General features: G+C 62.4%; 1 protein-coding gene across 1 annotated transcript in view; it reads right to left on the bottom strand.

Annotated features, from left to right (window-relative positions):
• Positions 1-409: 409 nt before the first annotated feature.
• The window catches only part of ITGA2B (integrin subunit alpha 2b), a 34,455-nt gene continuing 20,359 nt past the window's right edge, over positions 410-14,505 (bottom strand). Inside the window, exons 10-26 of the mRNA XM_029913147.1 lie at positions 14,236-14,288; positions 13,128-13,339; positions 12,385-12,558; positions 11,749-11,794; positions 11,094-11,192; positions 10,883-10,938; positions 8,897-9,048; positions 7,900-8,025; positions 7,390-7,457; positions 6,916-7,063; positions 6,358-6,450; positions 6,032-6,111; positions 5,454-5,534; positions 5,022-5,127; positions 3,269-3,421; positions 2,204-2,332; positions 410-577 (exon numbers count right to left, since the gene is read on the bottom strand). Coding sequence (XP_029769007.1) covers positions 410-577; positions 2,204-2,332; positions 3,269-3,421; positions 5,022-5,127; positions 5,454-5,534; positions 6,032-6,111; positions 6,358-6,450; positions 6,916-7,063; positions 7,390-7,457; positions 7,900-8,025; positions 8,897-9,048; positions 10,883-10,938; positions 11,094-11,192; positions 11,749-11,794; positions 12,385-12,558; positions 13,128-13,339; positions 14,236-14,288 — 1,944 coding nt within the window. The remainder of the gene's footprint in view (positions 578-2,203; positions 2,333-3,268; positions 3,422-5,021; positions 5,128-5,453; positions 5,535-6,031; positions 6,112-6,357; positions 6,451-6,915; positions 7,064-7,389; positions 7,458-7,899; positions 8,026-8,896; positions 9,049-10,882; positions 10,939-11,093; positions 11,193-11,748; positions 11,795-12,384; positions 12,559-13,127; positions 13,340-14,235; positions 14,289-14,505) is intronic.

The raw sequence follows: 14,505 nt of genomic DNA, 5'->3' as shown, positions 1-14,505 counted from the left end.
AGCCTGGGAGGGAGGGCGAGTAGCAGCGTGCGAATCAGCTGTTTCGCACGCCGTGGCGCGCAAGCGGCAGCAGCAGCGGAGGTGAGCTAGGGCGGCCGGGGCACATTTTTAGGGGCGGCAGGGGCGGCATTCTGGCGCTGGCCATGCCGCCCCTAAAAATGTGCCGCCCCAAGCACCAGCTTGTTTTGCTGGTGCCTAGAGCCGGCCCTGGCCAGGGGCCAGCCGGCCTCCCGGGCTTTCCCTAGAGCTCCTGAGAGGAGCCTGCCAGCCCTGAGAGGCCGGGCATCATCCAGTGCTCTGGGGGCTGGAGGGCTCCCTGCGCGGAGGTGTGGACCTGGGAATACCAGCGGGTTTCCAAGGGACTCTCGCCTTGGCCTGGTCAAATCTGCACCAGGGTCAACAAAACCTGTCACGTCAGCAAACGGGCGAGTGGCTGGGAAAATTCTGACCGGCCGCATCCCACCTTCCTGACGCTCTGCATCCACAGGACGGAGTGGACAGTCACCATGGCCCGCTGGTCCCTCTCCAGCATCTCCACCTTGCACAGCACGGCCACACAGGGTTGGCTGCTGCAGTTCTGCCACAAGACAGAGCGAGTAAGCCCTGCGCCCCCACCCCCTGCACCCCTGCGACACCTGCAGAGTTTGGATCCAGAGCCTGGGGGTAGGGGTTGATTTGTCCCCATGTGACGTTACTGACATAACCTGGGACCGTAGAAATCATTGTTGCAACCACGGTTATATATTTGCACCAAATATTGTACAAAGGTTGTCGTATAAGGTGTCTGTGGACAGGTTATGGTTTGCTGATTATGATTATGCTGTCTGTATTCATGCATCATTTTTGTAGTTGAAGTTATGAATATTGACTATGTACTTGTATATCAATGTGTTTTGATTCTGAAGTAAAGCATTTGGTCAGCTTCCTGAGAAAGGAATTTTCAAGTTAAGTGCCCAATCAAGAAACACTTAACTGACAATAGACCTTGGGAGACTCCAATCCACATAAGAAGTCTTCCTGGGGACATTCAAGATAGCATGTGGTCAATGGCTGCCGCCTGTAAAGCACTGAGTCATGCATGGACATGTGACTTGCCCATGTGACTCCAAACTCCATTTTGCTGTAATTTTCCACAGTAAGAACAAAGAGGTGTCCTTACACCTGGAAGAGACTATAAAAGGCTGATGCCTCATCTCCATCTTGTCTTCAATCCTGCTTCATACCTCTGGAGGGACTTTGCTACAAACTGAAGCTTTGAACAAAGGACTGAATGAGCCATCCCAGCTGGGGATGTTCCAGAGACTTGATTTGAATCTGCAGTTTATTCCATCACTGCTACAAGCCTGAACCAAGAACTTTGCCGTTACTGTGTGTAATTGATTCCATTTAACCAATTCTAGCTCTCATCTAGATTTTTTTCTTTTTATGAATAAACCTTTAGATTCTAAAGGATTGGCAACAGCATGATTCGTGGGTAAGATCTAACTTGTATATTGACCTGGGTCTGGGGCTTGGTCCTTTGGGATGGAGAGAACCTTTTTTCTTTTACTGGGGTATTGGTTTTCATAACCATTCACCCACGTAGTGAGTGGCACTGGTGGTGATACTGGGAAACTGGAGTACTGTATCTAAGGGAATTGCTTGTGTGACTTGTGGTTAGCCAGTGGGGTAAAACCACAGTCCTCTCTGGCTGGTTTGGTTTGCCTTGGGCTGTAACTGCCCTGTTTGAAGCAATTTGTCCTGAATTGGCACTCTCAGTTGGGTCCCACCAGAACCACCCAGCTCCAGAGCAGATGGGGGGGCAGGGCGGGAGGGATGGAAGATGCCGGCCCAGCGTGGGAGCTGGCCTTCGGGTGTGTGGCCGCTCGGGGACCAGACACAGAGCTGTCTCCCTTGACAGCGTAGTCCATGCTGCCCACAGAGTCTGCCTGGTCTCCCAGTCATGCTCTGGCTGCAGGCCCTAAACTGCTATCTGACCTAGAGCCCCCCCTAGTGGGGGGATCCCTCCCCACCCCCCTTTGCAGCCACCCTGTGTGTATAACAGGGAGGCTAAAGCCCAGGAAGCCACACCCCTGGGGGCACTGCCTTCCCCTCACCAGGGGCTCTCTACTCCCCCCCAGATTGTCTCTGCACAGCACTGGGCCTGGCCAGCACCCGCTGGGGCAGGGTCTCCTGGCAGACACCCCCCCCCCCTTCTCCTTACCACCAGGGTGGGCTCCCTGAGAGTGGCTGGGCCTGCCTCGGCCTTGTCCGCCTCCCGTCGCTCCCGCCTGTGGACCAGCTGGTAGCTCATGTTGTGGCCAGGGGAGGCCGTTGGTTTCTGGCCCTCCAACTGGAATGAGAGGGGACACGGCCTCATGTCCACATCCCAGTGCCACAGAGATAGGCCCTATGGACCAGCCTCCGTACCAAACCAGTCCCCCTCAGCCCCTCCACACCAGCCCAGCACCCCCGGCAGCCTGGGCAGACCCCTCAGACGCTGCCCAGTGGAACCAGTTCTTGGGGAGTTTTGATATTTGGAAATTTCCTTCAAACTGGAAATTGCAAACGAGTTTGCTTAGAAAACACCAACCCTGAGTTTCCAAGCCAGACTCTGCTCCCAGGGCCCTGCAGCCCAGGACTGAAACTGACGGGAAAGGATCACAGCTGCTGTTCAGTGGTGAGTTAACAAGACTTATGGCCATCTATTCCTGTCAGCAGCTGCCACGCGGCCTGCCCCAGGGCTGGGGACCCCAGGGCTCCCCTAGAGCTGCAGACCTTGCAAGCCTGGACTCCCGACTGACCGCTTTCCGGGGAAATGCAGCCTCCAACAAATCAGTATTTTCCAACCAAACGCTGCTTCCTCGGAAACCTCCGACCGGCTCCTCTCAGGGCTCCCACCCTGCGGCTTGGTGGGGCTGGGCTGGCTCTGCTCCCAGCACAACTGCACGTGGACAGCGCAGCCCCACAGGCTGGCAGCTGGCTGGGATAGCGGGACCGGAGCCGCTTTGCCTGCTGGCACCTGGGAAGCTCCCACATCAGAGCCTGGCAGGTGCACTCGGACCACATGTTCCATCTCACCCGTCACCCCCTCCCTTGGGCCCCATGCAGCCTGCGCTGCCCCCAGCTCCCGTCCACTCTGGCTCATGGAGGGACAGGTGCCTGGCAGCAGAGCTGGGATGGCGACGAGGGGCCTTTCTGCTAGTGCTGGAGCTGGCAGAGCCCGGGACCCATGGCCTGGTAGCAGCCCCCCCACCCCCCTGCCGGTGCAGCAGATCCCCGCTCCTACCCCCAGAGGGTTGAGTCCTGTGGGGCTGGAGCAGTTGATCCTCCCCTCTGTGTTGACCTCCATCATGTACAGCAAGAAGTCGCCCTGGAACTGGTTCGGGAACTCCACCCGCAGCTCTGCTCGGCTCACGGTGCCAGGGCCCTGGTTGTGCAGCTTGGGGATGGGAGGGGAGGAGAGGGGAGTAATGCTGGGTGGGGGGGGGGGGCGCCACGCTGGAGGGAGGCATCGGGAGGAAGGTGGGAGACAGGAGTTGGGGGGTTGCCTCCTGGTTCTCTAACAGGAGTTAGGGGGCGTCTACACTGTAAACCAGCCCTGGCAGCGAGTCTCAGGCTCCCGCTGGGGGGCTACATGTAATCGCTGTTCCAGACCCCTAAGTGTTTCCGTTGCCCTCTTCTGAACCTTGTCTAATTCCAAGATTTGTTTCCGAGATGGGGCGAGCACATCTGCACGCCGAGTTCCAGGGGTGGGCGTCCCATGGATTATATCGAGGCAATAGGACATAGAGAACGATGCAGGGTCGGGTGATAAACAACCCGCTAGCAAGGGGAGCCAGCTTATCAGCTGGGGGCTGTTAACCCGGAGGAGGAAGGGGGGGGTCTGGAAGCCCAGGGCCCCAGCGAGGTGACTCCTCCCTCCCCCCCACACCTGAGCCTAGGAGGACGCTGAGGCTTGGGAAAAGCCTGATGGGGCTGGGACGTGACACTGTAAATAAGTGCTGGGGGAGGGGGGGAGAACAGGACATACAGGTGATGGAGGGGAGGGCGGCTTGCAACAAGACAGCCAGGGAGAGGGGGCACGCCCGGGCCACCTCCCCAGTACTGGCAGTGCCGAATGGAGCATGTGAGGGCAGTATGGAACAGAGCGCATGTGTGGGGGTGTACCTGCGTGTGTACGTACCAGTGCAGGTGCATGCACATGTGTGGGTGTACATGTGTTTGTGTACCAGCGTGTATGGGTGTGGGTCTACCGGAGCATGTGTGGGTGCACTAGCATGTGTAGGTGTACCAGCATGTGTGCAAGGGGGTGGGGGGGGGAGGGAAGTGTACCAGCATCCACAGGTGTGTGTACCAGTGCACATGCGTGGGGATCCACACGTGTCAGTGTACAGTGGGTGTGCATGGGGCTACATGTGTGTGTGGATGTGTACCTGTGTGTGTGTGTGTGACTGTACCAGCGTGTGTGCAGGGGGTACACAGATGTGCGTGTACCAGCGTGTGTGCAGGGGGGTGCTCAGGTGGGAGCGTACCAGCGCGTGTGCAGGGGGGTGCCCAGGTGGGCGCGTACCAGCGCATGTGTGGGGGTGTATGTGTGCAGGAGGCTGATACGTGGTCTCCGGGAGCTGTGCTGACCCGTTTGATCAGCCCCATTCCGGGCTGGCGCGGTGGGGCACAGGGGTGCCAGGGCCCCGCTGCCCAGGCCCAGCCTTGCCATCAGCTCCCCAGGGCCATGCATGCGCTTCCCCGGCGCCCGCTGCCTGGTGCAGCCCCCAGGCTCCCTGTGCCAACCCAGGACGGGTGCTTGGAGAGCCTCCCAGCCAGAGGAGCCCGGCGCAGGGCCCTCCACCCCGCAGTGCTCCCAAGCGACACCAGGCACCAGCTGGGGAGGGACAGAATTCCCCCCGAGCCATGGCAGAGGGCCTTGCTGTGAAACATCTGGGGGGGGGGAGAGCAGGACTAGGGGGCCCCTTGCCCGGCTCCGGGTGAGGGAAGGAGGCCAAGCCCGCCCTGTGGCCCCCTGCGCTGTGGGGCCATACCTGATAGACGTGCTCCACCCTGGGCCCGTGGTCCTCCAGCCGGCGGCTGCCCTCCGCCAGTTCCCAGCCTGCCACTGGCAGCACCACGGTGGCTGGCAGCGAATTCCTGTGGGAGCCAAGGTGGGCAGGCTGAGGGTTCCCACTTTCGAGCGCGGGGTCAGCTGCAGGGTCGGGCTGGCCCCAGGCTCTGCAGGGCTCGCGGAGCAGAGCTGCTGCGCCCCACAGAGGGAGGCCACGTGGCGCTAACCCCGCCCTGCCAGAGGTGCAGTCAGAGGGCACGAGGTGGCATTGAGCGGTGCGACTGGGCACTGAGCCAGTACCAGCCATGGCCACTGCCCGACCCCACCCCACTCTGGATCCCAACCGTGCCAGGGAACCCCCCAAGGGCGCCAGACCCGCTCTGCCCATCCCCCGTGCTCACAGCCCCCTCACCCTCGCAGGTCCAGCAGCGCGGCGACCTTGATGGGGATCTGCACCCGCTCCACGTTGCTGTGGGGGCTGCGGCTATTCTTGCTGCGGTCAAAGGGGAAAAGCCAGGTCAGCCGCAGCGCCCGGCGGGGCCCTGGTGGGACAGAGCCGGGCAGAGGCGACTGGCGCGAGGGGCTACAGCAGGGGACAGGGACTCCTGGAGCCTATTCCTGGCCTGGGAGGGAACATGGGCTAGTGGCTAGAGCAGGGAACTGGGCCCCAGGACTCCTGGGTCCCATTCCTGCTTCCACTCCTGTGCAACCTGGGGCTGCCAGTTCCCGGGAAGGCTAATTCGGTAACGTTCCCAAAGCGCTTTGAGATCCACAGACAGGGCCAGCCGCGCCCTAGGCCTTCGCCACTGCTCTGGGCTGGGGCAGGCCAGCAGTGGGGCGGGAGCTGGGGCCCCTGCCCAGGCTCTGCCCCAGAGTGACCGATGGGTGGGCTGAAAGGAGCTTCCCAGGCCGGCCAGCAGGGCCCAGGGGTGGCTCAGGGAGCCAGGCACTCGACAGGCCGCTACAGGGGGGAGGGGGCACCTCCATCACCTCCACAGCTGCAGCTGGAACTCGATGGTGTCGCCGGCGTCCTCCAGGTTACTGATGCTGAGTGCCACATCCAGAGCGATCTGTGGGGAGAGGGGAGCTGGTGTCTGCCCGGCCAGAGGGCATGGGCAGGGCTCCTTGGCTGGGGGGGGGGCCCGGGCAAAGCCCCTTCCCAGCTCCGGGCACCACCGTACTGGGGTACCTCCATCACCAACGGACAGCGCGAAGCGCCCAGGAGCTGGTGAGCGCGGCCATGTCCTGCCAGGGGCCCGTCACCCAAGGGAAGGGCAGCCTGGAGGGGGCGCATGGGGGGGAGGAAAGGCCCCTACCTTGGTCCCGCTCTTCATGGGGTTCCCCAGCTCGCAGATCACCACACCTGTCTCGTTCTCCTTCTTGAGGTTACAGATCAGCTTCTCCAGCCCCTACGGCCGGGGTACAGAGGCAGGAGGTTACCATGGGGGCAGCGGGGAGAGGCTGGGGGCAGGAAGCGGAGGACTTTCACTGTGGGGGGAGGTGGGGGCTGGACGGGGGCCGGACACATGCATGGGAGCTCCCCATCCCAGACCCGCTCTGAACCAGCATTCACTGCAGGATAACAACCTCCCACTGCAGCCAGCTAAGGGAGTGACCCCGGGGCAGAGGTCAAGGCTGTAGGTCCAGGGTTCAAACCCCGTTGACGGCACAGGGCAGACGATACAATGGCAGAGCGATGGAGACCACAGAGGGACTGTGACTGCAACTGCAGTAGGGTGTCACCTGGGGCCCCATGGAGAGCTCTGGGGTGGCCCCCTTCCACCTGCTGGGGGAGGGGACCCCTTTACCCTGCAGCAGGGGAAAGGTGCCAGCACCACAGTGCCTTCTGGGAGCCGGTCCGGTCCCACCCGTACCTGGACATTGCTGGTGGCTTTCTGATAGTGGACGTCGCGTGGCAGCTGCAGCCGCAGCTCGGCCTCGAAGGCGCCTTCGCCCGCGTTGGTGGCGTCGGCCAGGATGTGAACCACGTTCTCGGCCCCGATGAACAGCTGGGCCACGGGCCTGAGAGATGGAGGGAAGGAGCCTGAGCCCTGGCCCGACCCAGAGGAATCCAGGGCTTGGCCAATAGGAGCCGCCTACACTGTGTGTCGGCTGGGGAAGCTGTCTGAAAGTGGACCACAGCCAATGGGGAACAAGCCCTTGCGAGCCCTAGGGATTGGCAGGTCAGCTCAGTCCATCAGTCCCGTGTCCTGCCAGCACCAGCAGACAGTGCCAGCCGAATCCCCCCATGCACCGAATGCTGCAGCACACCAGGGAAAGAAATTCCTTCCTGACCCCCAGCCCAGCGGCCTGAGGATGGACCTGGCTTCAGCCCAAGTTGTGCTTACGTGTGGGCGGCAAGCCGCAGCTTTGGGATGCAGACGTTGTCCTCGCCGCAGTCCAGCACGATTCTTGTCTGGGGCCAAGCAGAACACAAAGCAAGAGCAGTTCTTCAGCCTCACAGCCAGTGACGCCATGGGGCACCAGCCCTGGCACCGCTCTGCCCCAGAGAGCCCAGCAGGGAGAGGAAAGGCTGAGGGCAGGGCGGGACTGAGGGACACCAGCAGAGCTGGGGGCAGAGGTCTGTGGGTCATGGTTATGGGGCACTGGCAGATCTGTGGGGTGAGGGGGAGCCCGGGGCTGGGATGGTAGGGGCTGCAGGCTGGGATTGAGGGGCACTGGCAGATCTGTGGGGCGGGGGAAGCCCAGGGCTGGGATTTCTGGGGGCTGCGGGTAAAGGTTGAGGGGCACCAGCAGAGCTGTGGGGGGAGCTCCTGGAGGGGACAGCAGGGGCTGCAGGTCGGGAACATGGGGGGAGCCGAGGGCTGGGATAGTCAGGGGGCATTGGGCTGGCACACCTGCTCCTGAACCACCGTCTGCCCGTAGAGCACCAGTCCCAGCTCCTCGGTGCCCGGCCCAGCTGCCAGGGTCAGTGCCAGGCTCACGACGATGGGGCTCAGCTTGTCCTTGAAATCAGCCTCGTCCTGGGGTGGAGGGGAGAGGAGAGTGATGAGGCAGGGCTGGGTGCCGGTGCCCTCCCCCCCGCGCAGGTCTCAGCCCGGGCACACTGTGAACTCTTCCCGCTAGGACCAAGGGTGGCTGCCCTGGCCCAGCCTGAGCCCATGGGACAGAGACGTGACCAAATGGGAATTTTTGGTAATATTTCTGTCCCCCCCGACACGTGCCTCGGTTTCCCCTGTAGGCTGCGGGGTGCCTGGGGGGAGCAGGCGTATGATGCTCTCAGAGCAGACAGACGTAGGGGGCGTCACCCCACCCAGCTGGAGCGAAGAGTCGCTAAGGAGCTGGCTGAAACTGACCCGGATCCGCATGGGGGTCAGAACGCCAGTGCCCGCGCCAGGGGTGCCTGCCCGGAGTCTCTCGGCAGGCCATGGGGCAGAGCCCGGGCTGGGGCTGGGGCTGTAGGGGCCGGGTGTGCAGGTCAGAGCTGGAGCCCACCAAGGGGTCACTGCTGGTGCCGTGCTCTGGGACGACCCACCCAGCCAAGGCTTAAACCCCAGCTCTGTGCCCCGGCCCTGGGGCGTCCCGGGCTGGGCCTAGGTGACCAATCACCCTGATGGGCCCATAACCCCCAGCTGGGGCGCGCTGGCCCCAAGTCGCAGCCACGTCGCTGCCAGGAGCCCGGCTCAGCCGGACCCGCGGGCACAACTCGGGGCTGCAGGAGGCTGGGCCCAGGGGCTCAGTGGCCAAGGCCGAGCGGGACCGGGGGCTGGCACCTAAAGGGGGGTTGTGTAAGATCTGGGGTGTGGCCCTGAGAAGTGGATCAGCCAGGAGCCACTCTGGGGTGTCCGCAGGGACCCTGACTATGGAGCAGCCCCCGCCCTGAGCCCCCCGTACCCGCAGGTAGGCTGTGAGATTCTGGCAGGTGAATGGCGCCTCCCTCGATAGCTGCAGCTCCAGTCTCTGGCCCGCCTGGTGTGTCTGCAGCTCCCAGACCCTTCGCCCCGACTTGGGCTTCAGCCGGTCCAGCTGCAGGTCGGCGGCCAGCCCTGGGGAGCAGAGGGTCAGCAGGGGAGGGGAGGCTGCAGTGCCCCTCGTCACCAAGCTCCCAGCCCCAGTGCCCATGCTGCCCTCTGGGTCACACAGCCCTGGCACCCACGCCACCGTCCCTGGCTCTGGCCCCCTGGCTCTGGTACCCATGCTGCCCCCTCACTGCAATCTGCAGTGCCCACACCAACCCATGCCACCATCCCCGGTGCACACGCTGGCCCCCAGCCCCGCCGGCCTCCTGGCTATACTGCTGTGACATTGCACTCCATGTTTTATGGAAATATGCTTATGAGTGTGAATATGATGTAACTGGAATATGTTTCATGCAAAAGGCCTCTTGTAAGGTATCATTACAAAGGTTATAAACTACTGAATATATTCCTCCTATTTGTATGCATGATCAGTCTTGTATCTGAAGCTAGAAATATGAAGTATTACTCTGAGGTCCTATTGTAACTATGCAAAGTGTGGGCCATTAATGGTGGTTTAGAATCTTGATGGCTCCCATTGACTAGGACAACTGATTGTAAATGGTTTATTTACCTTCACGCCTTCCTGTGTGTGTGGGCCAGACCATGGGGAATGGAGACTAGGGGTCTTACAATGACATGTGACCATGTCACCTGATAATAAAATCCATCTTAAATCTGGTACATTTTCATTAGGAGGGGTGGGGACCCATAGAGACAAAAGATTCCAGCCTTGTGCCAAAGCTATAAAGGGGGTGGACAGGACAAAGGGGGCTGCCAGTCATGAGAAAACCCCTGCTTACCACCTGAGATGTCTGCTGGAACTAACAAGGACTGTACCAGGGGAAAGGATTGGGCCCAGACTAGGAGGAAGTCTAGTCTGTGAAAGAAGCTTGGAACATCTCTGAGGGTGAGATTTACCCGTACTCAGTTTCTTAAATTGTCCACCCTCTATAACACTGATAGAGAGATATGCACAGCTGTTTGCTCCCCCAGGTATGAATCACTTACTCTCGGTTTATTAATAAGCAAAAGTGATTTTATTAAGTATAAAAAGTAGGATTTAAGTGGTTTCAAGTAATAACAGACCGAACAAAGTAAGTCACCAAGCAAAATAAAGCAAAACCACACAAGTCTACAATTGGCATAGGGAGAGCTCTGCCCAGGCCTTTGGGCCCTAGCTTCACCTAGGTGTAGACTTGTGTGTTTTTGCTTTATTTTGCTTGGTGACTTACTTTTGCTTATTAATAAACCGAGAGTAAGTGATTCATACCTGGGGGAGCAAACAGCTGTGCATATCTCTCTATCAGTGTTATAGAGGGTGGACAATTTATGAGTTTACCCTGTACAGAATAAAACGGATTTATTTGGGGTTTGGATCCCATTGGGAACTGGGTGTCTGGGTGCTGGAGACAAGTAACCTGCAGAGCAGTTTTTGGTTAAAGTCTGCAGCTTTGGGGGCATGGACCAGACCCTGGGTCTGGCTCGCAGCAGGCTGGTGTGTGTGGCTCAACAAGACAAAGTTCTGGAGTCCCGAGCTGGCAGGGAAAATGGGCTCAGAGGTAATTTCAGCACGTCACATGACAGTCCCAATGGGATCTCTGTGACTGAACCCGTCATAACGGCTTCCTGGCTATACCGCCCCCTGGCCCCCAGCCCTGCTGCCACCTCACTCCTGACCATGCTCCCCCCTGGCCCCCAGCCCCACCACCCCCTGGCCATGCTATCCCCCTGGTGCCCAGCCCTGCCGCCCCCCTGGTTTCTGGCCATGCCACTCCCTGGCCCCTGCCCACCCTGCCCTCCTGGCCCCAGCCCCACCGCTCTCTGACTCCTGGCCATGCTGCCCCCCGCCACTGGCACTCACTTATTCTCTCCGGGAGGCTCTTCCCCTTGATGCCCACGCACAGCTGGATGGGGAAGCTGTGGAGGAACGACACAGGCTGGTGAGGGCTTTGCCCCGCATTTGTGGGGGGAAAGGCACAGGGGAAGGAGACAGCAGTTCCTGGTCCCTCAGCTCTCCCCAGTCCAGCCCTGCGCCCACCCAGAACACGGCCCCCCCATGTCCCTTTGCTCACCAGCTGACAAGGGTCCTGTGGGCAGTGCAGGTCTTCTCCTCAGGGTTCAGCACATCTGGCACTAACAGCTGGCTACTGGCCACCACCACGGGCTGGGCTCTGTGGGCACCATCAAGCCAGTCAAACCCAGGGGAATGGCGCTGGCTCTGTAATATCAGGGCCAGCAGGCAGGGAAGGGGCAACGCCATCCCTGGGGTAAGCAAGAGGGACGCCTGGGGTCAGAGCTGGGCCCAGCCCAGCCGTGAGCAGCAACAACCCCAGGGCCTGAAGCCTGACCAGTCGGAGAAGCTCCGCGGGCAGGCAGCAGCAGCAGCAGGCTGTTATCCCCAGGGCAAGGGCGGCAGGCAGGGAGGAGGGGCTGGGTATGTGCCAGCCACCTCCCCCACAGCTGGGAACCCAGGCACTGGGGGAGGTGTTATACAATGGGGGGCTGCTGCTTGGTGCCAGGGCAGAGTCTGTGCTGGGCACCACGCTATTGACCCCTCCCAGACCCAACCGGGGCTTCGGGCCCCGATCCTGGTGTCTTGAGGGCAGCAGCCCCTACTGACTTCAGTGCTGCTGGCGCTAGGTGCAGCTCATGTGCACAGGGAAGCACCCAGGACCAGGGCCCCTGGGCACTCACCCACCCCCTGCCCAGCCAGCCCCGGGCACTCACCTGTACACAGCCACCTTGCTGGCGCCGAACGCCCCAACCAGCACATCTGGGGGCACAAGTCAAGGGTCACACCGGGCTTCACGGTGCGGGCACAGGATCCTGCAGCTCAGCTGTGTGGCAAAGCTGCCAGCAGGAGCCAGGGCAGGGAGCCAGGGCTCCAGCCAGCCAGGGGGGCACCCGCCTAGAGGGCCCAGAGAGCCGCACCCTGCTAGGGAAGAGTGTTCAGCATTTCTCAGGGGACAGCACCCAGCATGGGGTGACCTAGGAGGAGCAGGCAGTGGCCGACATGGGAGGGGAGCCCAGGGGGCAGCGGCCGGCACGGGAGGGGGGACCCATGGGGCAGGGGGGAAGTGCCTGGCATGGGAGAGGGGCAGAGACGGCAGTGCCTGGCACGGGAGGGGGGGCCCAGGGGGCAGCAGCCGGCACGGGAGGGGAAGCAGCTGCCGGCACGGGAGGGAGGGCGCAGAGGGCCGGGGGCAGTGCCCGGCACAGGAAGGGGGTCCAGGGAGGAGGTGGAGGTCGAGCCCTCTTCCCCACACACTCATCTCTCTCCCCGAAGGGTCTGGGCCACGGGCCCTGCCCAGCTCCAGGCCTGTGACCCTGGCGGGCCGGGGGTGGCTCTGAGGGTGGCCGTACCTGGGTACCCGTTGGCGTCGATGTCGGTGGCGCCGCGCACGGAGAAGCCGAAGGCGGCATGGCCGGGGAAGGGGCTCTCCAGGACCTGCGAGGCCGGCGTGCGGAGCCCCTCGCTGTACCCTCTGAAGATGAGCACACGGCCGCTCCCGGCGAACGGAGCCCCCACCGCCACGTCTGAGGGGACAGGACAGCAGGGCCCCGGCCAGAGCAGCTGAGCCTCAGGCACCAGTCGCTCCTCATCTCCAGGGGCAGGATCCCACCCACTGAGGCAGTGACCGGGCCCCAGACATTACACACTGACTAGAAGGGGACCCAGAGCTCGGAGGGTCGTGTCTAGGGGTCAGAGTGGGGGCTGGGAGCCAGGATGCCAGGGTTCTATCCCTGGCTCTGGGAGAGGAGTTGGGACTAGTGGTTAGAGCTGGGGGGAGCGGGGGACTGAGCGTCAGGACTGTTCCTGGCTCTGCTACTTTGTGGGGCTATGAGCGATTCGTCGCTTTGCCTCAGTTTCCCCAGCTATACAGCAGGACTCAGAGCTCTTCCGCCCCACGAGCACTTTGAGACCTGGGGCTCGGCCATCCCAGGGCTGCCTCCCAGCCTTCCAGTGACTGTCCCGCGGAGGCTGTGGGTCACTCCCCCACCTCCCAGGTGCCCTGCCCCAGACCCAGCCAGTGGGGGGGGGGGTCTCTGAGCCAACCCAAAGCCCCCTGCCCTGAGCACTAGCAGACTGACACGCGGGGAGTTACCGACGTAGCCGTCCTGGTCCAGGTCCCCCGCAGGAGCGATGGCTGTGCCGAAGCGGCCGTAGACCTCGGTGCCGGTCATGGTCTGCCAGGGGTGTCTGTAGGGGTGGGGGCCCCGGCGCTGCAGGTACAGGTAGATGCACCCCACCTCATAGAGCTTGCGGTCGGAGCGGTGCTCCATGTAGAGCGGCGCTCCCACCAAGATGTCGTCCTTCCTGGTGGCAAAGGGGGCAGATGGCAGAGGGAGGCGCCCGGCTCGTCTGGGCTCCCGTCCCCGTCAGACTGCGGGGGCCGACGGAACGAAAGGATGATCCCACGGGGGGGAGGGAGCCAGCTGGGATGGGAGCAGCCCCCGCCCCCCCTGGCGTAGCATCCCCTGCAGGAGGGACACAATGGGCCATTGCGGCTAACACTAGTCGGTGCCCCGTGGCTGATGCTCCTGGACATGGACACGCCCTGAGTTCTGTCCGTCCGTCTGTCCGTCCCCAGTCCCCTCAGGGCCCAGGCTCCCCCCGGGCTGAGACGGGCCTTGTGCTGGGGGCTGGGGTTCCCCCCTCGGCTCAGCTTTGCCCCACTCCTGTCCCCTGCCCCTGCTTGCCTGGCACCAGGCTCTGCCAGCCGCAGTGCAGGCTGGTGGGCACCAGATGGCAGCAGAAGCCAACGTGGGGGGATGAGGGGAGACAAACCAGGCTGGCTGGGGAGCCCAGAGCACAGGCCCAGGAGGAGGAGCAGCATCTGCAGGGACCCAGCCCCCTCCTCAGGGCACCGTGACTGCCCCATGGATTCACCAGCTGCACAATCCACACCCAGCACGTCAGCGGGGCCTGGGCAGAGGGGACCCTGGAGCTCTTAGCCGTGCCCCCCGGCCCTTGGCGCTGAAGAGGGCTCTGGCCCCACAGGGCTGTGTCACGGGCACGGGTAAAGCGGAGCATGGAGGCTCCTGGAGGTGATGGAGCCCAGCAGCCCCGGCACCGCCCAGCGCGAGCCCGGCTCTCCCTTGCCCTGCCAGTGCCCAGGATGGGAGGCCTGAGTGAAGGGGCCTCGCCGCCTCCCCAGGCTGTGGTTGGGGACAGTGCCCCAGCTGCCAAGCCAGTGCCAACCTCCTCCTTACCCATCGCCATTTACATCAGCAACAGCCACCGTGTGACCAAAGTACGACGCCACCTGGAAGACATGCAGGGGGGTGGGGGGGAATGAGGACAGGGGCTGCGCTGGGCTGGCCAATGCCTGTCAACCCCGACCCGCAGCCCCCTGCTCACCCAGCCCTGGGGTCCCACCCAGCTCTGCCAGTGCCCCTCACCCATGACCTGCAACCCCTGCCAGCCCAGCCCTGCGCTCCCCCCAGCCCTGCCAGTGCCCCTCACTCCCGACCCGCAGCCCC

The sequence above is a fragment of the Terrapene carolina genome, unplaced genomic scaffold (assembly GCF_002925995.2).
Source record: "Terrapene carolina triunguis isolate 2854851 unplaced genomic scaffold, T_m_triunguis-2.0 Scaffold495, whole genome shotgun sequence".
In the NCBI taxonomy this organism is placed as follows: Eukaryota; Metazoa; Chordata; order Testudines; family Emydidae; genus Terrapene; species Terrapene triunguis.
This window is presented reverse-complemented; position numbering and strand designations above follow the sequence as displayed.